General features: G+C 49.9%; 8 protein-coding genes across 8 annotated transcripts; 5 read left to right on the forward strand and 3 right to left on the reverse strand.

The window, feature by feature from the left end:
- Positions 1–13: 13 nt before the first annotated feature.
- On the reverse strand, positions 14–726 carry EI97DRAFT_454955 (ankyrin; the record flags this gene model as incomplete). Its single annotated transcript, XM_033800594.1, has 2 exons — positions 14–471; positions 528–726. 2 exons carry the CDS (start codon positions 724–726, stop codon positions 14–16), a joined length of 657 nt encoding a protein of 218 aa, XP_033657557.1.
- Positions 727–4,507: 3,781 nt separating this feature from the next.
- On the reverse strand, positions 4,508–5,923 carry EI97DRAFT_454956 (uncharacterized protein; the record flags this gene model as incomplete). The annotated part of the gene is made up of 3 exons (XM_033800595.1): positions 4,508–5,234; positions 5,321–5,818; positions 5,871–5,923. 3 exons carry the CDS (start codon positions 5,921–5,923, stop codon positions 4,508–4,510), a joined length of 1,278 nt encoding a protein of 425 aa, XP_033657558.1.
- A 964-nt stretch (positions 5,924–6,887) lies between these two features.
- EI97DRAFT_429785 (uncharacterized protein) lies at positions 6,888–8,776 on the forward strand. The gene is made up of 3 exons (XM_033797524.1): positions 6,888–6,960; positions 7,010–7,690; positions 7,791–8,776. Exons 2-3 carry the CDS (start codon positions 7,038–7,040, stop codon positions 8,392–8,394), a joined length of 1,257 nt encoding a protein of 418 aa, XP_033657559.1. The 5' UTR covers positions 6,888–6,960; positions 7,010–7,037; the 3' UTR covers positions 8,395–8,776.
- A 139-nt stretch (positions 8,777–8,915) lies between these two features.
- On the forward strand, positions 8,916–10,292 carry EI97DRAFT_439110 (uncharacterized protein; the record flags this gene model as incomplete). Its single annotated transcript, XM_033799540.1, has 2 exons — positions 8,916–10,106; positions 10,197–10,292. 2 exons carry the CDS (start codon positions 8,916–8,918, stop codon positions 10,290–10,292), a joined length of 1,287 nt encoding a protein of 428 aa, XP_033657560.1.
- Positions 10,254–12,278, reverse strand: EI97DRAFT_108160 (uncharacterized protein). Its single transcript, XM_033792949.1, has 9 exons — positions 11,637–12,278; positions 11,485–11,587; positions 11,280–11,432; positions 11,093–11,227; positions 10,909–11,043; positions 10,698–10,856; positions 10,509–10,640; positions 10,416–10,448; positions 10,254–10,369 (listed from the first exon to the last, which is right to left on the reverse strand). The coding sequence occupies exons 1-9, from the start codon at positions 11,902–11,904 to the stop codon at positions 10,342–10,344; spliced, it is 1,146 nt and encodes a 381-aa protein (XP_033657561.1). The 5' UTR covers positions 11,905–12,278; the 3' UTR covers positions 10,254–10,341.
- A 1,062-nt stretch (positions 12,279–13,340) lies between these two features.
- On the forward strand, positions 13,341–15,629 carry EI97DRAFT_108283 (glycoside hydrolase). The gene is made up of 4 exons (XM_033792950.1): positions 13,341–13,414; positions 13,462–14,135; positions 14,190–14,491; positions 14,537–15,629. The coding sequence occupies exons 2-4, from the start codon at positions 13,647–13,649 to the stop codon at positions 15,522–15,524; spliced, it is 1,779 nt and encodes a 592-aa protein (XP_033657562.1). The 5' UTR covers positions 13,341–13,414; positions 13,462–13,646; the 3' UTR covers positions 15,525–15,629.
- Positions 15,630–18,846: 3,217 nt separating this feature from the next.
- EI97DRAFT_477599 (uncharacterized protein) lies at positions 18,847–19,273 on the forward strand. The gene has a single exon (XM_033801966.1). It carries the CDS (start codon positions 18,962–18,964, stop codon positions 19,169–19,171), a length of 210 nt encoding a protein of 69 aa, XP_033657563.1. The 5' UTR covers positions 18,847–18,961; the 3' UTR covers positions 19,172–19,273.
- On the forward strand, positions 19,172–19,561 carry EI97DRAFT_368713 (uncharacterized protein; the record flags this gene model as incomplete). Its single annotated transcript, XM_033795150.1, has 2 exons — positions 19,172–19,294; positions 19,370–19,561. Coding segments are annotated over 2 exons (315 nt in total), but the record flags the coding sequence as incomplete, so codon positions are not given.
- Between the last annotated feature and the right edge of the window lie 698 nt (positions 19,562–20,259).

Genomic DNA, 20,259 nt, shown 5'->3' on the forward strand with positions numbered 1-20,259 from the left:
GTCTCCTAATATTTCACCCGCCTTCTGAGGTTCCATCATTGGTGTCCATGCCCTCCATCGCTTTTCGGACTTCGTCGACGCCACAAGTCTCTGCTTGCTGAGCTGCTCCGTCGGTGGATGCTTTCATGGTTACAGTCTCGTCGACATCCATATCGTCTCCCTCGCCTTGTTCGGCGGAGGATCCACTGCCGTTCCCAACGGCTTTCTCGAGGTCTTCAACTGCTCCAAGCAGCCAATCAACAACGTCTCCCTTGTCATTTATCTCCGCCTCAAAGACGGCATCATGACCAGCTTTGTTTATGATAGTGACATCCGCCCCAGCCTCTACCAGGAGCTTGACGCAATCCAGACGTCCGTTCAGTGCTGCCCAGTGAAGCGGAGTATTCCCGGCGTCATTGATCGCGTTTACCGGACTCGAAGGAGGCGCGGTGCCCTTGCGCGAGTCGGAAGGGAGTAGAAGCTTCAGCACGTCTGGTAGTCATTAGCTTGACACACTACTTGTGTGTTCTTGTTGAGCAGTGTCGTACCAACATGTCCATTTGCAGCCGCATAATGCAGAGCAGTATTCTTCGAGCTCGGATCGACTGCAGCGGAGATCAACTCAGTCCTCGATTTCTGCGTCTGCCCGGAAAGATTTGAGAGGAATTCTTCCAACTCGTGTGCTTCGTTTGCCCGCGCGAGGTACAGAATCTCGTCGATGGCGTCCTCGTCCAATGTTACCGACATTGCCGTGATTCAGCAGCTGCTCCTTCCGATATTGCCGGACAGGGTTACTTCAAATCAAGCTCTAAACAAGGTACAATTCGGATCTCCAAGCTCCTCAGACTCCTGGGGGTTTGCATGCGTTGCGACACTGGCTGCGGCGTAAATTTTTGGTGGGGTCTAATCACCAACCTTGCCCAGCCGTCGATGAGGAGCTAATGACTTCCAGAAGAGGAAATGGCACTAAAATACCCATATTAAGCCTAGCGCAAGAAAGCGGCCCGCTTCCCCTTCCGATAGATCTCCCAGCGCTTATAACGCACAGCTTCTATAACACTTCCCACCTATCACTCTTCCACATTGCGTCCACAGCCGCCCAACGCTGTGGTTTGCCGCAAATCTATCCGAACTACAGACCAGGAATGCGAATACTTCTCTCAACCATGGGATCCCTGCGTAGACGCCTTCTGTGAACGCGGAAGGAGGACCGGACATTTTACGCACTTGGCCCTGCACGGCCGTTCAGCCTCTGCCATGCTGGTGTTTCTATGTAATATACGCAGATTGTCGGATGTCTTCACCGCAGCGTGTCCCTCTACCCTTTCTCGTCGGATCCTTATCATGGTCAGATTGCTAATCTGCTCGCTACCCCTGCGGCATGCTCCGGCCATCCTTCAATACCTGCGGTACAGCCCCCAATCTTCGTTTGGCGCAATCTACCTCTGTAGGTCCGCGCTCCCATATACGAGGTGTATGTGTTGGAAACAACGTTTTTGCCACTCTCTACCTCAGGTCAGAGCGCTGTGGTGTATTGCTACTCAATCCACGCAGGTTTGTACCTTTTATACTTGCACAGCTTAGGACGCCGATGGCTCTATGCTCCAGACACAATCACTATCCTTCATATGAAATTTATGCTTCTCCATTTCCAAGCATACTTCTTCCGCAGGTTACGCCTTCGACTCTGTCTGGATGCCATTCTACATGACGGTCCGACCCATGTCTTAGCCACTGCTGTACACCTTGCTGTTAGCAGGATGGTCGATCTGGCCACCTTTATGAGCAATATCTCGCCAACCCCCGTCACTGGCAATGTCAATTGCGACGTATTGACCCTCGTCACAACCCGCAGACCTGGTTCTGCTCTAAAAAGATCTCCGATCTATTGATCAATATTTAGGAGGTTTCGAAACGCTTCCAATCGTTCTGGAAGCTTTCTGTGCTCAGACGTCAAGGGCGCCCTTTCAACCACCATGTCGCCCGTTCAGGTTGAACGCAAAGAGCTAGGACCAACAATATCCACGCCTTGCCATGAAGCCGATATGCAACATTATCCCGCTCTGAGCATCCGTCCCGTACAAGTGCTAAGGTTTGTATAGCATCAATCTTCGATTTGTTTGACAGCATGAACTACTACTCACTGCCGGGAGCCGAACCATATTCGATGCGAGGCCCATGTGTCAGGTCGATCATCTGGGCCTAAACGGTCAATAGTCTGCAGGTACCCGGATTTGTGCGGCTTGATATTGCTCGAGGCCGATTGTCGTGCTCCAAGACGAGATTGGTGGTATTGCAGAGATCTAGCTTGCTTGCGCGTCGATGCGACGGATCTGGGTCCCTCTCGATCTATCTTCCAGACACAACTTTCCCTTCCTCCGCTATGGTCCCTAAAATGGCAAATCACCGTCTTGGAGGCAATGTTTTATTATAACCCTCTCGAGCTTCTAGCAGCAGCGTGGCCCTCGACGACGTACTATACGCTAATATAACCACAGATGCAAAACTTCACGCTTCTCACGTGGCTTAGATAGGCCCTAGATAGTCCTCTTTATAAGCTCTTCTTTCAACCCTCAACAATCGGATCCAACTACCTAGCTATGTATCGGGCATGTGGCACAGCACACACGTACCTTGAATATGATCGCAATAGCGGCCCAAATGTACACGATCTTGGCGACCTGGTGGACATGAGAGCGCCGCTACCTTGATGACGCACGCACTTATGCACCCTGCTTGGCGAGGGATGGCTGCTGTGGGTTACTTTCTCTCTTCTCTTTTTGCCCCGCTAAGGAGGTGTTTAGGATGGCCGGTGGTGGGGGACCAGCTCTTCGCTGGGGAGTGGGGGACCTTTTGGAGAGGTACGACGAGGTGTAAGCTCGAGGTATCTGCTTCTGCTTAGGGTAGTTTAGCAGGCTTTCAGCGTGTCGGAAGAGCTGGGTTGTGCATTGTAGGAACGTATGCAGATGGGCGTTCATAATTTTTAGCTGTTTATCTTCATGGATTTTATGAGTCTTTACATATCGTGAGTGTATTTGGGAATGCTTTGATTGTTCTTGGTGGTGGTAGGAGGTTGGACCGTCACAGATGAGAAAGCGTTTGCTATCTGTTTGAGAATTCTGACGGAATATTTGTGGCGCGGAATATCCCTTGCCTCTTGGCCGGCGTTGTAGGATTGGGGTCCTTGATCCTTTTCTAGGTGGTTCATGATGGAGGCTACATGGTCGAAGTGCCGTGCCCAGCTCCTCGAAAGCATCTCACGGGACAAGAGAGTCTCTAATACTGCTGTGTCCTTTGTGGCTGTTTACATGCAATCACATACCGTTTTGAGTGAGTTAGATAGACTGTACCTTGGCGAGAGCACTTACAGACTAGTTGCCAAAGTTAAGAAGCTGAGAAATGGGGAAAGAGAGAAGATAGAGTGACTGGTGGTTCTTAAACTGGGTGACTACTCTGGCGACGGTGCGGCGGTGATACAGGACGATCTTGGCTGTACAGGGTAGTGAAGAATATCAGGTTATGGCAACATGATCCGAATGAAGGCCTGAAATGGAGCTCGCAAGTTCCTTAGCGTTATGATGCTTGCGGCTCGGGATAGCATGAAGGCTTGTTGATAAAATGTTGGTGGGCGCTCGTGTATGCCGCTGGCCTTCTTAGAAGTGGACACCGCCTATTTTGAGCAATGGAGGACATAAAAACATTGGAAGCTTTGAAGACCAAGCTAGAGCACACCTCTAATTATTGTTAATGGCCTCACCATCTTTCTATTACATATGTTATTGCTTATAACCTTGGAATGGCTGCTCGGGTACACTACTGGCCCGTTTGGTGGTGGCACCGCTTTCGTGTACTGCAGACTCGTGTCTGGGAATAATTTGTAACGGCCGTGACTCTTTTCTAGAACGACAGCCGTGACCAAAAAAAGTTTTTGAGAATCTTCCTTGCGTTTATGGACATGACTGTTCGGGCAAAGTCCAAATGACTATGTACTGAACTGTTTCTGACATTTGCTAATAGCCAGTACTTGGCGGTGGGCCTGAGAATTGGGATGATACCTACATATAGCAATAGTGGTAGTTTCTAATAGAATGTTGCTACGGCTTAGTACATGGTAAGCTCAACTCTTTGCAAACTCCGGGAACGGAAATTATGTTTGTAAGGGATTTGCCTGAACTGGCTACGCAATAGAAGCAATTATTAGCCTTTTCTAGGAGAGTAACATGAAATTCAAGTCTGCACAACATTGACCTAAAGAGCAATGTAGTAGAGAACTCAGTCTTAGGTACAGTAAAGGATATTATTAATGTAATTGTCTAGGTGTAGCTAATCAGCGAGTTTGCGCTTCGTGAAGTTAGGGCTATCAAGCGTTACATATAAACAATATTGCACATAAGGAGTAGTATGCCGCTATTAGCACAGCGCCTAACTAGATTAACTGACAGGAAGAGACTAAAGAGAAGACACATTTAGATATCTACTTTGTCGCTTAATCTAGTACACGCGAACTGACGCACTCAAACCTTTTCCTCTAACACGGGTACTGACACTGAAACCTCCTGCTCCGCGCTCCCTGATCACACTGCACAGGACTTTCAGTATCCCAGTTGTCACCTACGAGCTTGCATGTAGCTTCACCCTCCGTCGTCCCACTAGTCCACGCCACATCACCATAGTAGAACTGGATGTAATCGTTCTCATGCTCTGCAATTACTTGCAGTCCTTTGCTCATGCCTTCTTCCTGGATCGTCGGCCTTTGCTGGTCTCCTATGGGCACACCAGGGCTTCTGGTCGAGCCACCAGTTTCATATAAGACGTTTCCGTCCGGCGCAGTAATAGTCATGCGTCCATAGAGGTTATTCGTATCAGGCTCGCACGTCCAGAGCTCTTCAATGTCCAGACCACATTTGCCAACCGGTCCGCTCCCGTTGAAGTCCTCATCGGCGCCATCATCGAAGGGGATGGCGTCGTCCGCAGGGCACTCAGCACGCCTGGACAGGGCGCGTTTTGCGGAGGGTGCGGGCGGCAGAGGGATGGCGCGTTTGCACAGCTTGGAGAAGCCGACTCCAGCGGCAACGAAGGAGTAAGTGTCTGCATTTTCAGCCGACTTTTCTGCGTCGCATATGCCTTCCTTCTTGGGGTCGTTTGGATCAGGACATAAGACCTTTCCTGCCTTCTTGTACGGGGCACAGTCCCTGTTCCATTTACCAAGCGGTAGCAAGTAGTTCGCGCTGAATCCGTATGCATAGTCGAGAGTACTAAGCGCAGTCAGTGTAAAGGTCCTCGGCATCAGCAGTCTTGCGTCGATAGCATGACTGCGTGTTGCAATGCTGTCTTCACGTACCGTTTTTCAGGATCCATAGCAAAGCCAGTGTGGGTACATTCATGGACGAGTATAGAGCTACGCGACCACTGTGCTTCCTTCAGTGTAATTTCGCCACACTTATCCAATCTTTCCTGGGTGGGCTTGATTCCACCGCTTGGGCTGAAGAAGACATCGCAGAAGTTCATGCGCTTCTTACTGTCGCCCATGTGCGCATAGTATTTCGCCTTGCACATATCGGTATTGTTGTCGCATGTGATCTCGAAATCGTAGTCATGATTCGCGTCGTCCAGCATCTTGGATACCTTGGAGAACACATTGCTGACCTTGGTTGAGAAGTTCGGGTCGTCCCGGAGGCTTTGAGCGAAGAATGTGTCATAATAGACGCCGTCTTTGACGTTTGCGGCGGCAGTGTCGACGAGCTCTTTTGCATGTTTGAGCTCAGTCTTAATTACATCCTGTTTGCCTTGGTCGCAGGAACCCGAGAACTTCCAGCCTCTGGTTTTCAGTTGCGAGGCTCTAATAGCATGATCAGTCTGGTGTCCCTTGATAGCTTGGGCTCTCTGCTTACTCGGATAGTCCTAGGCTCACCAGGGAATGTAGAAGTAGCGTGTGAGACCGCATTGTAAAGCTCGGAACAAAAGCTTGCTCGGGGTGATGGCTGTCGTCGCTCGATCATGTAAACTACCAGACCTACTTGTACTAGAGTTCATCAGTCAAACTGCGACAATCACTCTCTCTCTTATACTTTCTGTTCGGCAGTGTAACTGTGCGTAGCATGCTTCACTGCCACTTCCCCGTCCTTAAGGTTAGGATCGCATCACCGGGGCTGAAACATTGCCGTAAGCTGAGCTCGAGGGCTGGAGGAATGAAGCACATTGGGGCCGCCAATCTGAAATGATGTGAGATAGACGGTTGATGCCCTTGAAGAACATAGTTCGATAGGGAGACAAGTAATCTCATTGCCCATGTGCAGCCCTTTGGGAGCGAAACGTGAATTTCATACCACCATGTCCACGCAGCAACATAACGACCATGACGGCCAAAGGTTGATCTTATTCCTGTCATTTGTGGTGTTGGTGCGGCCTCCTTCAAAAATTGGCCCCATATTGTCCGGACTGGGCTTATTCCATGGCATCCAGGCAGGCGAGGTTTCTGTTGGTAATAATGGGCACAGGATAGTCCTTTGGAGGCCACGGGAGCCCCGTCAAGGTGTGACTCTGATACCTGTGTTAGTGCACCCAAAATAACTCCTCGCCGTTTGGGAGGCATTTGTAGTTTCCTATTGAAAGCATCGTTCAACATCCATGGATGGCAGCACGGGTCCGCCCGCCCCCATACTACGAAATCCGTGGAAGTTTCGAAACACCAGTGTGTCAGGGGATCATGGGTTTCTTGGGCCGCCTGGATATCTTGCCCCGGTGTTCAGGTCGGGATTTGGTGAGATGACGTCAGGTGGCAGTTGGAGGATGCATATGTCTGACCTGCGGGGTGGAGAGGGTGCAGGGCTGGAAATATCAACAATCCCATAGAATCTTAAAACTGCCAACTTAGATCTCATTCGAAAAGGAGCACTCACCGAGTTCTACAGGTGCGCATGAGTGAGTGATAATGGACCCGAAGTACTCGCCCTTCGTCAAAGTTGACGACATCTCGTGAGAGTAGAATCGAGCGAGTTCGATGAAGAGGACAAATGCTAACCTGTTGCAGTTCCGAGGCGCCTCGCCTCTCTCTGCACATGAAAGCAAGCCGAACGACTGACTCTGATCTGTCCGTGACGTTACCTTACTACATTGACTTCACGATACGTCGACCGGGGGACGATCATGGCCGACCACTCATTTTCCGGTGGGGGCCCTATCGAAACGCCCTTGCAAACGCGGAGCTTGTGCTTCTTCACATAGCCAAGCATGGTCCTGAGAGGGTTGACGTGGCACCTTTGCAAGTCGCGGAACCAGAGCCTGACTCAATCCTTGTAAATGGCTGGAATCAGTTTCTTTGGGAGTTGCCGCCTGGCCGGGAAGTCCACATGCGAGAAAAACTAACAGCAAATTACCAAAGGTTACTTAAACCAGGTGAAAGCTACGAACTGCTGTGGCCGGGAGCCGAGATACGGATGTGGGACTGGGGAAGCATGCAGGAACATATAGGGAAAGAGCTGAAGTCGAACAACAATCGGGAGGAAAGGTTACCGCCGCTCATTCTTCCCGCGTGTGATATCATCGCTTTCACCGCGAGAGAAGAGGAAGAACCTTGGCCCGAGCGACCAAAGGCCACTACGGATGCGGAGTTCCAAAGAGCGAATATGAAAGAGCAAGAATGGCGGCTTGAAGCAGAGCGCAGAATGCATCCACCTCAGTCCCCGCCCCCGCGGGAGCCATCTGAAAGAGAGTAAGTTTCCCCATGTTCCATGTCATTATCTGCCCATAGGACACACTCCCCTTCCAGAGGGGAATACATCGATAAGAATGCAAAGGCTAACAGCGCATAGACCTGGTGCCCCCATATTTAGCATGAAGATCGAATGTCCTTCAGAATGGGCTTCTGACTCCACCATTGACCTCACCATAAGAGTTACTTACGCAGGAGTTCCTAATGAACCGAACCCCAAACCTATCACATTTCACACCGAGGCCTTAATCACCGGGGACGGCCCACGAGATGGCATCAGATTATACCGGCACCGTGACGGCTTGTGGGAGAGGAGCGATCCCGCTGACGGTTTCGGCACCGGATTTGGTATTTTCGATGATCCACCTATTCCCGTAAAGGTTGGGGATGAGAATGATAAGAACTCCGACCGCTTTGAGAGCTTACAACCTGGCGAGTCGTGGTCTACACAGCGTCGCGTTCAGCAAGGAACGAGCTGGACAAGCCTTCCCAACGATGTGAAAGCTGGTGAAGCATTCAAGTATGTGGTCAAAGGTGCCGTCGTGGATTGGTGGGATTGGGGTACGAAGGCAGATCACCGGGATACTGTCGTGAAGTTACCATGCTGGATTGCGGGCGATGTTGTCGAACCGAAAGATAACGGTGGAAGGCCGACGATAGTCGTACCGGCCTCCAATGAGATATATTTCTCGTATACTGGCTGACAGCGGGCAACGGAAGCTACGAGGGAGAAAAGCGGTTGGTCATCGGCACAGAAATCCGTGGTGCGACCCCTACCAGTCGTACGTATGTCGACGTTCCCGGGAGTTAGTAACACGCGTATAAACTGGTATAGTTATCTTAAGTCCTCTTCACAAAAAAACGAATGCAAAAACATACAACACCACGCTATTCGCAGCTGGTCACCCACGCTACTACTCAACGGGCGCTACACGGCTTGTGTACAGTCGATCGAACGAGAGGCTCAATTTTCCGTGTGCTATGGTCGTACGTGATGATAATCATATTTATTTAGCTGATATCGCAGTTCAAATCTCTGCTCTTCTTAGGGTGAAAGAGTCCGGGATACCCTATGGTTACGTAACGCAAAGATTAATAAAGAGTTGATTGTCTTGGCGTCTATATTAATCTTCTGTGGGGTTCGGAGGTGCAGTACGATAATTTAAGCGGCATAACCCCCTCAAGCTGCTGGGAGTCAAATCTGCAGCCCTCACAATTTGGTATTATGGAGAAACTTCCTGTGGAGCTTCTGGTTCGTATCTTCAAGCACTTGCATTCACTTCGGAATCTTTTGACTCTAAGAGGCGTCGCACGCGCCTTTCACGACATTGCGGATGAATACTGCACCGAGCTGCTCTCCAGCGTCGGCGGGGCTGAACTTCACGGGTTCGACGATGCATTGCTCGCTATCCGCCTTGCTCGCATTCCTTACGACTCCTGTTGTTACTATAACAAGGAGCGTGAGGCCTACTCATTCATTCCGTCAGCTGCGTTTCTTCATGCAGTTCAAAAAGGCAAGCCAGTCCCCCCAGGGTGCCCGGTTGTCCCAAATATGCATTGGGTTCAAGAATGCGCGGCTGTGATGGACCTGTACCTCACCGCCCTGGCCTGGACATCAACGGCAATGGATACAGTAAACGATGCTGGCATGTTCGTTCAAGGGACTAGCGGCACCAGCAATATGACTACTTATGGGCCTCATCTTTTAGAGGCCTACCTAAGGTCCTTTTATCGCGTCCACATCTTCTACACTCTATTCGGTCCTCGGGTTTTTGCAGAGCCAGTGCTCCATGCAGTAGCACGCTTCGGCATGACAATGGGGGATAATTGGTATGATATTGATGACGAGGCGGAGATTGAAGAAGAGGTCCTTGAGGAAATGCGGCGCGTTCCTATTTGGAGAGAACCTGCTGCTGTGCACGCTGTTTTTGACGGCTTTTTTGAATGGCTTTATGCACAGAACCAGCCGACCAACACCATCGTCCGCCTAAATGGAAGGCCTCCTACCATAAGACACCCGTTCCGGATATGCTCAGAAACCGATCGCCAAATACTTGCCCTTCTTCAGTTTTGGAAAGTTTGTCTGCAGATGCACAACCGCAAGCTAGGAAAGACACCCTCAGAAGTCCATGTTGACGCAGGCGTCTCTAGTTACAATTGGTCCCTTCCGCACAGGGTCTATCGGCTCCCGCTACGTCTTTCGCAATGGTCCAACCCTCAACTTATCATTGACTCTTGGGCATTACCCGATATACACTCCCTCGTTTTAGAGAATAAATACCACGTGTCCGCTAGTACGGCGATATATCGTGCGTGCGGTGGCAGTGACGGCATGGATCCCTTGGAATCGCGTTTCCACCAGGAGCTCAAAACACGATTTAGCATGGAGTACAACTGCGATGCTGCCGGCTTATACGTAAGAGAAAACTTTGGACTATTGGATCCATTCTCCGAATTGGGCCCCATCTTAGTCTAGATGCTCTCTCTGGCGCTAGGAATATTGCAGTTTGTAATACCAATTCGAAGCGCTACTAGGGACGGGTACCTTAAGCATATGTACTATTCAGTGGAAGACCGTAACGGACACCCCCCAGATGTATAAACTTCTGAATACATCTCCACCGCGCTTAGTACTTTTTTACCCCTCGGTCCTACGTGCACTTTCCAAAATCGCCTTGGCTGTTGTTGGTTAGAGAGACGTCATCCGAAGTTGTTAGGAACATACCAACCAACTGCGCAGTGCGCAACAGTGGAACCACTAAGAACCAATTGTAAGCAGCTAAAGATTTCTGATCACTTGGCATGAGGAGAGAGTTACCAGTATCCGGCAATGCTGCAACACGTCCCATCAAAGGGACCACCTGCGCAGGTATAGTTGCCACGACTCGTTCCGCACTCTCCGTTATTTGAAGGGATCTGCCCTGTAATGCACTTCCCATACTTAGGCTGACTGCCGTTACAGTGAGCTTGTTGCAACTGAAGACCAAACTAGAGCAATATTCCATACCATCCTTGACCACAATGGGCAGCTGCACTTCCGCAGTAGCCAGAGGAACTGCAACAAGTGCCAAAGTTGCTGTTGGTACACGAGTATTCCCTTATAGCCCCACATGTGCCGTCCGGGGAGATATTCGTCGGTTTGTTGCACTTTCCATAGCTAGGGTTGCTGGCACCCTGTTAGCTCATGATATCCACCAGACATATATACTAGATCGCACCATCCCGATCCACAGTATGCGTCGCTATTTCCGCAATATCCCGAGCTACTGCAACAATCGCCAAATGATGAACCATTGCAAGCCTTGCCATTTGTGGCACATTGGCCGTCAGTTGTGGTATTCGATGGCGACGGACTTCTGCCTGCATTAGCTTCAGAAGTAGTGTTTGACTGAGGACGGATACCTATTCGTTGGTTGACTGGAGGTCGGTGCAGTGGCCTCCGTGGTCGTTGATGAAGCTGTGTTCAGGGCTGTTGTGGATATGGTGCAGTTTCCAGAATAACAGCCGGCGCCACAATGATCTGTCGAGGAGCCGCAGCTAAGGACCGGATTAGTGTACCTGCCTGCGTCCGTCGGGCGAGGAACTTTACAAGCCAGACCTACTGCAGCAGACCCCCCAAGCGCCGCCGCATATCTTCCCGTTCAAGGGTCCGCAAAGCCCGTCATAGCTATAGCTGCCAGCGCCTACACAGGCACCAGATTGACAATTGCCGATCCCACAATGGTCCATAGAATCTCCGCAACTTCAATCTATTAGATGGCGCAATGACGCCGCAGCCTGAGAGCACCACTCACTATCCGGCAGCACTACAACATTCACCAAATTTCGATGTCTCACATTTCGCTCGCACCGAAGACGCGTAACCGCACAGTCCGTCCGTCGAAACTGGTATCCTGTCTGCGACACTTAGAACTGCGTCCTTGGAAAGGGAACAAAAGAAAAGTACCTGACGCGACGCAATACTCTGTTCCTGGTATCAAATCGCAGTTTTCCCATGTCAACCGGTCCGCATTCCAGTCGACAAGGTCACGATCGCTAATGCGATACCTCTGCGAAAGAATTGAGCAAGTATCGCCGTCCCTCGCAAGTCCAAAGTACCGACAGGTAATTCCCGGTGTGGAGGCAAACGCTAAGGACGCGAATAGTGGTAAGAGTAGGCCAACTCTACCCAAATGCTGAACCATCAATTGCAATGCCATGGTCGGCTTCCACATCAAATTCTTGGGGAAAGATCGATGAGAATGCTGAAAGCCGTGCACTGTACGAACAACTGGCCCTTTTGAAGCCTATCCCTTCCCCCAAGGCCCTCCCTGCCTTCTCCCCCCGTCCACCTCAACCTCTTTGGATCCGGAATGTCACTCCAGTGATGATTCCGGGTCACCGACATCTTGGGACGCATCTCTCGGTCCGGTGACCGACTGTGCCTCAGTTGAACAGGTGTGTGTGTGTGGTTACCCGAGAGTACTCCTCACGGAGCGGACCGCTCCATCAGGCACGCCTTCTTGAACGGGAAGGCGCTAGAAAATAGATGTGATCCAGACTCTAGACATGCCCTCCGTGCCTCAAGCGACAAATTTACCCGTTGTCTTACGCCGCAGTAGCTGCTGCATCGATGCGGCACAGCCGTGGTCGGGAAGCCTCCTTCGGTACGCGCAGTAGACTACGCCTCACATTAGTTCATTTGCCTATAGTTCTCAGCACAGGAACATGATGGTGTGTGCGGGGAGGAAATTGGTCATTGTATAGACCCAATTTTTCCAGCTGGCTGAGATCCGGTATAAGAGTCCCGGTGCATCACCAGGACCATCCAGGCTCTGGCCATCTCCACATGTACAGTGCCGTCTCTTGTTATGAGAGATTACCGGGAGACGATGCGTTTCTCTTCATTATGTCTGGTCTCCTTTTGCATCCAATCCCCCCTTGTCCTCTCTCAAAGATTCCCGCTTCCGGGACCCCAAACCACCCAAGCCGTTGGAGATGAGGTAAGTATTTACGTTCTCAGTGTTAACCACCTGAGTATGAGAAAAAAAAAGGTGCAGAACTCGCCCGCGCGCTTCTTGTTTTCGAAGAAGACGAAGGCGGCACATACCTCCAATACTACTTCACCCTCTCTTCTTGCGCACTGTACTAATCTGTCGCTGTCAAAGAAAGTCTGGGTCTATCAGCATAGTCCCAATGTTGCGGCGGTTACATACACCGTGGCAGTGCTCAATCCAAAGCCTACCATGTATTGGAACTGCCACTACATGCCCGCGATCTGCGCCAACGTTCGCACAAAACAAACGGATGCATTGAAGGAATACGTTGTGGACCTTGAGCCAGCTCTTGAAAGTGAGGGCTATACTGAACCGCGAAAAGTCGCTCGCAGACAGGACGCTGGTTGCGACAACGTCTGGCTTACACAGTCCAACCGAAGGTGCCCTCAAAGAAATCAACCCGCTACATACTATCACCCACGTGAAGGTTTCCTCCCCGCAGTTCTTGCAAGACGAGAGGACAACAGGTGCGTGGAAATTGGGGACATCTTGCTCCGAGCGAAGTCCCCAACCCTGTCAAACCCAGTCCCGGGGCCGATCGAAGTTCTGACTTTATTATTAGAGGAATTGGAGGAAACAACTTCAAGGAGCTGCGTGGCGGCCCGAAAAACACTGTAGACAAGGATGGAAACCCGATGTATAGGAGAAGCGGAGTTATTTTCTCCTGTGATGAATTTCCTCCGGCCTCGTAAGTCTCCTACCGTAAGATCTATATAGATGCTAAATATTACTTAGTTGGATCCAAGGGGGTCAGGGAGCCGCAACGTTTTGTGCGCCAATGGGTGCTAAAGCGGGGAAGAGCGCAAGATGTTCTTCGGTCAGTGCCGAGCAGGACTGGCAAGGGGGCCTCTTGAGCCGGTTTGGGGTAACGTATCTGTGTCCTCTAGTCTCTATAGTTACAGCCTCACACATGGCAGGGAATGTTACGGGATTACGCCGACAAACAAAATATTGGCAATGGGGATTATCTCCAGAATAGCCTATTTGCTTTTGACTTCGGTCTTGAAGATGTTGCCAATAACAATCAAGCAGGCCGATTCACCATCCCCGGACGAAGGTATGAGACGCGCCCGGTGAAAAGATCTATTGACGAAGCTTCTGCATGGTTCATACTGGATATCCACTCAGGCAGCGTTCTAAAGCAGCCAGCGACGAGAAGGGAAGAAGGACTCCCAGCGAATGCCACGATTCCTATTCACCAAGACCCCTCTGGAGGAGACATGCTTCCTACGCGATTAGATGTCATTGAACAGTATATCCTGAACCAAGTAAACAAGAGCAACTCCTTATCGAACTCAACGCGCGTAGATTCCAGCAATTCCACTAGACCTCACAGCTTCATTGAAAAACGAGACGCCCTTTCGTGCTCTTCAGGCATACCGTGTGTGGATGGCAGTTGCTGCAACAAGGTGAGATCCCTTCACACGCACAGTAGGGTGAGGAGCTATGCTTACGACTCTGAGGCCGGGAAATGCGGCTTCGGCGCCGATCATTGTGGTGCAGACGTCTGCGTGTCGCAGTGCGGTGCGAAGGCGACATGCGGCCGAGATAGTGAGGGAGGCAACAAGAAGTGCGGGCTCAACATATGCTGCTCCTACTATGGCTGGTGTGGTACAACTGAGACATACTGCAAAGATCCAGAGCCTCAGTTCGGCAAGACTCCTTGCCAAAAAGGGTTCGGGTCTTGTGAGGTACTGGCCTCCCCCGCCTGCAGCCCCGACGGAGGATCGAGTGGCGGCCGATCGGTTGCATACTATCAGTCTTGGTATGCGACTCATGTGTAAGATCTACTCATATTAATAGCTTCCAGGAACTCTCGTGACAGATTATGCAACCAAGTTTTGCCTCACCAGATCGATACGAGGGGGCTCACTCATCTCCTGTTTGCCTTCCTGTACTTTGATCCCTCATCTTTTGAGGTCAAATTTGCGCATCCTGGTGACGAATCACTGGTGCAGCAATTTGTAGCCCTAAAGACACCTACTCTCCAGACTTGGGTTGCAGTCGGCGGATGGGCATTCAACGACCCCGGATCGACACTAAGTGCCTTCAGCAATATGGTATCAACCCAACAAAATCGCGCAAGGTTCATTTCTTCCTTAGTTCGATTTATGGAAAGATTTGATTTCCAAGGGGCTGATATCGACTGGGAGTATCCTTCAGCAACTAAAAGAGGAGGGAAAAGCGCTGATGCAGCAAACCTTGTCCTTTTGATGAAAGAACTTCGGGTTGCCTTTGGCACAAAATATGGCCTCTCTATAGTGTTGGCGCCGGACTATACATATCTCTCTGGGTCTGATCCTAAGGCTATGGAACCTTACGTGGACTGGTTTGGTTTCATGTCCTATGATCTCCACGGTATCTGGGACGAGGATATACCAGCTTTGGGCAAGAAAGTACGACCACAGACCAACATATCCGAGATCAACACTGGTTTGACACCCCTGTGGTTTGCAGGTATTAACCCTGCTAAAGTTAACCTTGGGTTGGCTTACTATGGAAGAACTTTCACGCTTGCGGATAGTGGTTGCTCTGGAGTTGGCTGTGGGTTCCGCTCAGCAGGCAAAGCAGGGAAGTGCACCAATTTCCGTGGAGTGCTCTCCAATCTCGAAATCCAAGACTTGATTCGGGAAGAAGGACTGACCCCTACACTACTGTCCGATGCGGCCGTGAAACAGATCGTCTATCATGGCAACCAGTGGGTAGGATACGATGACGAGGAAACACTTGCTATAAAGCGTCGATATGCTAACAGTCTGTGCTTGGGAGGCACTAGTAAGTCACACCTTCTTCTATAGTGCGCTTCTAACCACTCCCAAGTGATATGGAGCATCGATTTTGGCAGCAGTGGTAGTGGCATCGGAGGAGGGAACGATGATGAATTGTTGGCGGCAAACTCGAGCTACCTCAGCCCGGAGCGAGCGACTATTATCCCATTGAAAGCAACAACGGTACCTCAAGGCTCAACATTGACAGTCTCTAGTGACGTCGCGACCGAGGCGTCAGCGATGGCTTTCGATGGCAATCAAAATATGCCTAAGGGCCCTGGTCCTTCACGGTGCAGTTTTTGCGACTTACAGCGCCTTATAAGCTCCACATGTTGTGGATGGGGTGGTACTTTGGGAAATCCAGTCGAAATTCCAGCGCACGTTCCATTGCCAGCACCCCTCATCCTTCCTGCGGGATTTACGCCAAATCAACCCTTCCAGAACGCCTTCGGTTGGTCATACAACGGCAAAGGGGCTCTTAGTAGACCTCTCACTATACCCAAAGGCTTTATATTCAACCAAACTTTCACGCTCCCACCCGACTTCCCTCTGGGTGGCGAAGAACCGAGCGCAAACCATGACAATCTTCCAGAAGGTGGAGAGGAGGGCCCTCGAGTTTTCATAGACTCGAGTATATGGGCATATGACGATCCCGAAATACAGTGTTGGTTTCCTTGCGTATTCGTCTTGCCGCCGTTCCCGATGACTAGGACGTATACGCCCCCGCCAGTTACCTTTACTACCACCGGATTCTCAACGGTGGTACATCCACCCGCTATCACGAACCCAAGCGTAGATTTTCCTGACTTTCCGGTGGGGATCAAGTTTCCCAGTGGGAAGCTTCACAAGCCGCATGGGAGATGGAGAATTCGTATTCCAAGCATACGAATCCACATTCCCTCCATCGGGTTCCATACCATTCACCCCCCTCCCGGACCCCCTCCACCGGACCTAGACGTGCCTCTTATATTAATTCAGAACCGAGCACCACCTGGGCCCATTCAGACCCCAGTGGCTGGGTCGCCTGAGAACCCCGATCCAAAAGACCCTGAAGAGAACGAAGACCCCGATGACCCGGATGATTCGGAGCTCTCCTGTCCCTTTCAAGACGGGGACACAGCAGATCTCCTGGAAGACACTCCTCCAGCGCCGTCCCGAACGGTCAGGAGACCTCCGGCACCCACTCTTCCTTCAGCAACCGTGCCGCCTGACAACAATCTTCCTGGCAAGCCCCCAGCTCCCACGCACGAGCCTGATTATGCGAACTATAAGCTGGAGTGTTATACTTCCGGTTACCTGGCCCCTGCATCCGATGCTCTGTGGATAATAGATCATTTATGCGACAGACATTTAATACTTGCGCCTTATCTCACGTACTTTAACTCTCCTCAGGGCCTCAATTTCTACCCGGACACCGTTCCCGAATACAAGTACTATTGGGACATATCTGTTGAAGTTACTGATAAGAACTGCTATCTATTCATGGATGGTCAGCACGGCAACTGTGCGAAGCAATGGCGCAATCTTTTGAATGGTTGTCGGAGGAGCGATGGTAGTCATTTAGGTGGCGTGTAAGTTTTACTGTGTATTCTGGTTGCCTTTAAGTTGGGTTTAGGTTTAGTGGCTAATGATAGAACAGTTTAACGAACAGTTGTTCCAAGTGGCGTTTGGACCCAACAGACAATCCAAACGGCAATCCTGGATTCCCTCCTTCGGATGATCACACGACTTTTGCTGGTAAGGGGGATATTGCCCTTCCTAACGCAGGCGGAGCTATTGGGGTTAATAGCCGGAATCAGACTATCAATCTCGATGAGAAGGATGGGCAGCTGGTAGAGCACACCTAAAAGGGGAATCTGTCATTGGACACATCACCTTGTAGCTTTTGGATAGGATATTCAACTTTGCGCCTTAGAATAGTGGTTTTACTTTCTATCGATTTCGCGATGGCTTACTGTCCAAGACTTTGAGGACAGAGGTCTGTAGCGAGTGCAAATTGCAAAGTTGGGTAAAAAAACTAAAGACCCGAAGAGCATCAAAGGCGTATGTAGGAGCTTCTGAAGTAGTTGACACGTGGTATCTCGAGCAAACGAAAACTTCTAGCACTCTCGCCAATGAGTGGCCGCTCGACATCCGGAGTGAGCTCAATATGGTGGTGAAGTATCAAGGGAAAAGGCAGCGGGAGCGACCTTCAATCGCTATCTAGGGTATTGGGACAATCTTAGGAGGGTCTCAGGAGGCGAGATTTAGAAAGTCAAGCTGGAGCATACAGAGATCTGCGAAGATCTCCCTACTTCGCTTCTGGGGCCTTTTACGGGCTAAGTCTATCCGCAACTCAACTGTCTGTGTGCGTACACAGACATACGCTGTAGTGCGGGCGTCGAGCTGCAATAATAAACAATGTACAATTTGTCCCATATTGTGGGCTTAAGCGTGCCAGGGCTTGAGTGAGTAGATTCTGCGAGCTTCAACACTGGGAAGTTCTCCTACATACCTCAGTTCGTTATTGGGCTCTCCCATACAACTGACGAAAGGAACCCTTAGGAAGCTGCAGCTCATGGAGAGACGCGCCAAGCATTTTGCCCGCTTTTTGCATCTAGCATATACCATGACTAATCGTGTAATGCACGGCGTCGCGTAATGCACGGTTCTCACTGGTTTTGAGCACCTACTTTTGAGGCTATAGAGCCTAATATAGATTGTAATATCATGAGATTTTGAGTAGAGGAGGACTATTGAGTTCAGCAAATTCTATTTTGTGATCAAATCATATGCGATAGCGTTCTGGCACCTTAATTTGCCTGCCACGATGGCTTGATGGCCCCGAGACTACTACTACCTCTGGAACAGTTTTCTTTTCCTCTGTATCCTTTTGAGCTTGAACTGTTGGCTTGATAACCTTCTTCTGAGGCTTCCTGGTGGGTTTAGACTCAATTTGAAGCTGTTGATTTGCCTTACGGGCTATAATATTGTTATGACCTAGCAGGAGCTAACCCTGATAAAGCCCCACCTGACCAGGTGTACTCTCACTCAAGCGAAGACAACCACAGAGCACTCGGCATCACCTAAGGAACACAGACCAATGGGGTCATGTGATCATGCATGGTGCTCTCTATGCTCTCCATGATCTCAGAGAGCAAGCAGAGCAGCGAGAGCATGATATGCAGGATACTCTCAGTGATCTCGATGATCTCACAGAGTAGTGAGATCAAGCAGAGCAACCTTGTGTATATAACAGTAGATGATGAGCTCTTACAGCTCTTCATGTTCAATCTCTACTTTCAAGTCAAGTACTTCTTAGTATACTTGGTTTTTAATCTGATATCCTTTTCGGAAGAATACCACTTACTCTCTTGATATCAATCCCATTGTGCAAGGAACCATATCATTCATTCCTGAGAACCAACCAAGATCCCTAGAGGACATACTATTATCCATGGGACCTTTACAATTTGAATACCCTTAAAATGAGCGATACTTCTATGCATACCCTGAACCAGACCCAAGGAGGAAAGAGCAAGGTTGTCAAACCTGACCTCTACTTTGGAGACCGCAACAAGCTTGAAGATTGGCTTCTTCAATTCGATTTGTTCTTCAAGTTCAATGATGACGACATCAACAACGATGACAAAGCCTCCTTGGTTGCCTTATACATGAGAGGACAAGCTGCCAAATGAGTCAAACCATACCTTATCAAATATATGGACGACAACAATGATGACACTGAGATCACCTACATGTTCGAAGACTACTCGGTCTTCAAGGGAAAGATTCGCCAAACCTTCGCCATTACCAATGAAGTGACCATGGCCGAATGGAAGATTCAGTGACTCCGACAGACTCAGTCTGCTGCAGACTATACCAGTGAATTCCAGCAATATGCAGTTATGACCGAATGGGACGACAAAGCACTTATAAGGATGTATCGACAAGGACTCAAGAACAATGTCAAACTTGAGCTCATGCGTAGCGGTGCTACTATGGATACTCTGGATGAACTTATCAATGAGTCAATTCGAGTCGACAGCAATCTTTATAAGCTATCCTTGGAACTGTACCCAGAATAGCACCGAGACAACAGGCCTCTACAATGACAATTTCATCCCAACATAGGATGACGCCAAACTCAACTGCCACCTCGATACAACAGGACCCCTGGTTTCTACACCACTATGGGACTGGAACCAATGCACTTGGACAGTGTTACCAAAGGCCCAAGTCTACCTAAGGGCAATGACAGGAAAGATAAGAAGATACTCTCATGCTATGCTTGTGGCAAACCTGGTCATATTATGAGGAACTGCCGATCCAAGAACAAGGTAGTTCGACATGTGAATACTCTCATCACCCTCAATAGAGAGAATGCCATGATTGGGCAAGACCGAGACCCCGAATGGGTCATTATCCCAAACCAAGTTTGGAAGCCAGAGGATGAGGATGCTGACACTCCTTTGTTGGAAAATGTCAAAGAAGATACCACTGGATACAAAACGCCTGAGAAAGGACGACTACTTACACCCTATCCTATACCAACTGGAGTCAGTCCGTACTTCATGGGATATGGAGAACCTTCACCTACTGCCTTCACTGAGCAGATATGACCTCCTATGAAGTCTACACAAGAACGAGTCGAACAGTACCAGATCAACCGGTATGAAGGTGTCAGATGGTAAACCAGTTTATGGACATCCCATCTGGGACTGAAGAGGAGGACTGGGAGAAACTGTCTGTACCGGTACTGTCTGAGGACATGTGGCTAGTGATT

Source organism: Westerdykella ornata (assembly GCF_010094085.1).
Source record: "Westerdykella ornata strain CBS 379.55 unplaced genomic scaffold EI97scaffold_2, whole genome shotgun sequence".
Classification (NCBI taxonomy): domain Eukaryota; kingdom Fungi; phylum Ascomycota; class Dothideomycetes; order Pleosporales; family Sporormiaceae; genus Westerdykella; species Westerdykella ornata.

Coding starts and splice junctions, on each gene's coding strand:
- EI97DRAFT_429785 (XM_033797524.1), top strand. CDS start 7,038: ATGAAAGCAAGCCGAACGACTGACTCTGATCTGTCCGTGACGTTACCT. Junction 7,691..7,790: donor CGGGAGCCATCTGAAAGAGA/GTAAGTTTCCCC, acceptor AACAGCGCATAG/ACCTGGTGCCCCCATATTTA.
- EI97DRAFT_108160 (XM_033792949.1), bottom strand. CDS start 11,904: ATGTGGAAGCCGACCATGGCATTGCAATTGATGGTTCAGCATTTGGGT. Junction 11,044..11,092: donor TCCAGTCAACCAACGAATAG/GTATCCGTCCTC, acceptor TGCAGGCAGAAG/TCCGTCGCCATCGAATACCA. Junction 10,641..10,697: donor GCCCATTGTGGTCAAGGATG/GTATGGAATATT, acceptor CTGTAACGGCAG/TCAGCCTAAGTATGGGAAGT.
- EI97DRAFT_108283 (XM_033792950.1), top strand. CDS start 13,647: ATGTTACGGGATTACGCCGACAAACAAAATATTGGCAATGGGGATTAT. Junction 14,136..14,189: donor ATGGCAGTTGCTGCAACAAG/GTGAGATCCCTT, acceptor TACGACTCTGAG/GCCGGGAAATGCGGCTTCGG. Junction 14,492..14,536: donor GTTGCATACTATCAGTCTTG/GTATGCGACTCA, acceptor AATAGCTTCCAG/GAACTCTCGTGACAGATTAT.
- EI97DRAFT_477599 (XM_033801966.1), top strand. CDS start 18,962: ATGAGCGATACTTCTATGCATACCCTGAACCAGACCCAAGGAGGAAAG.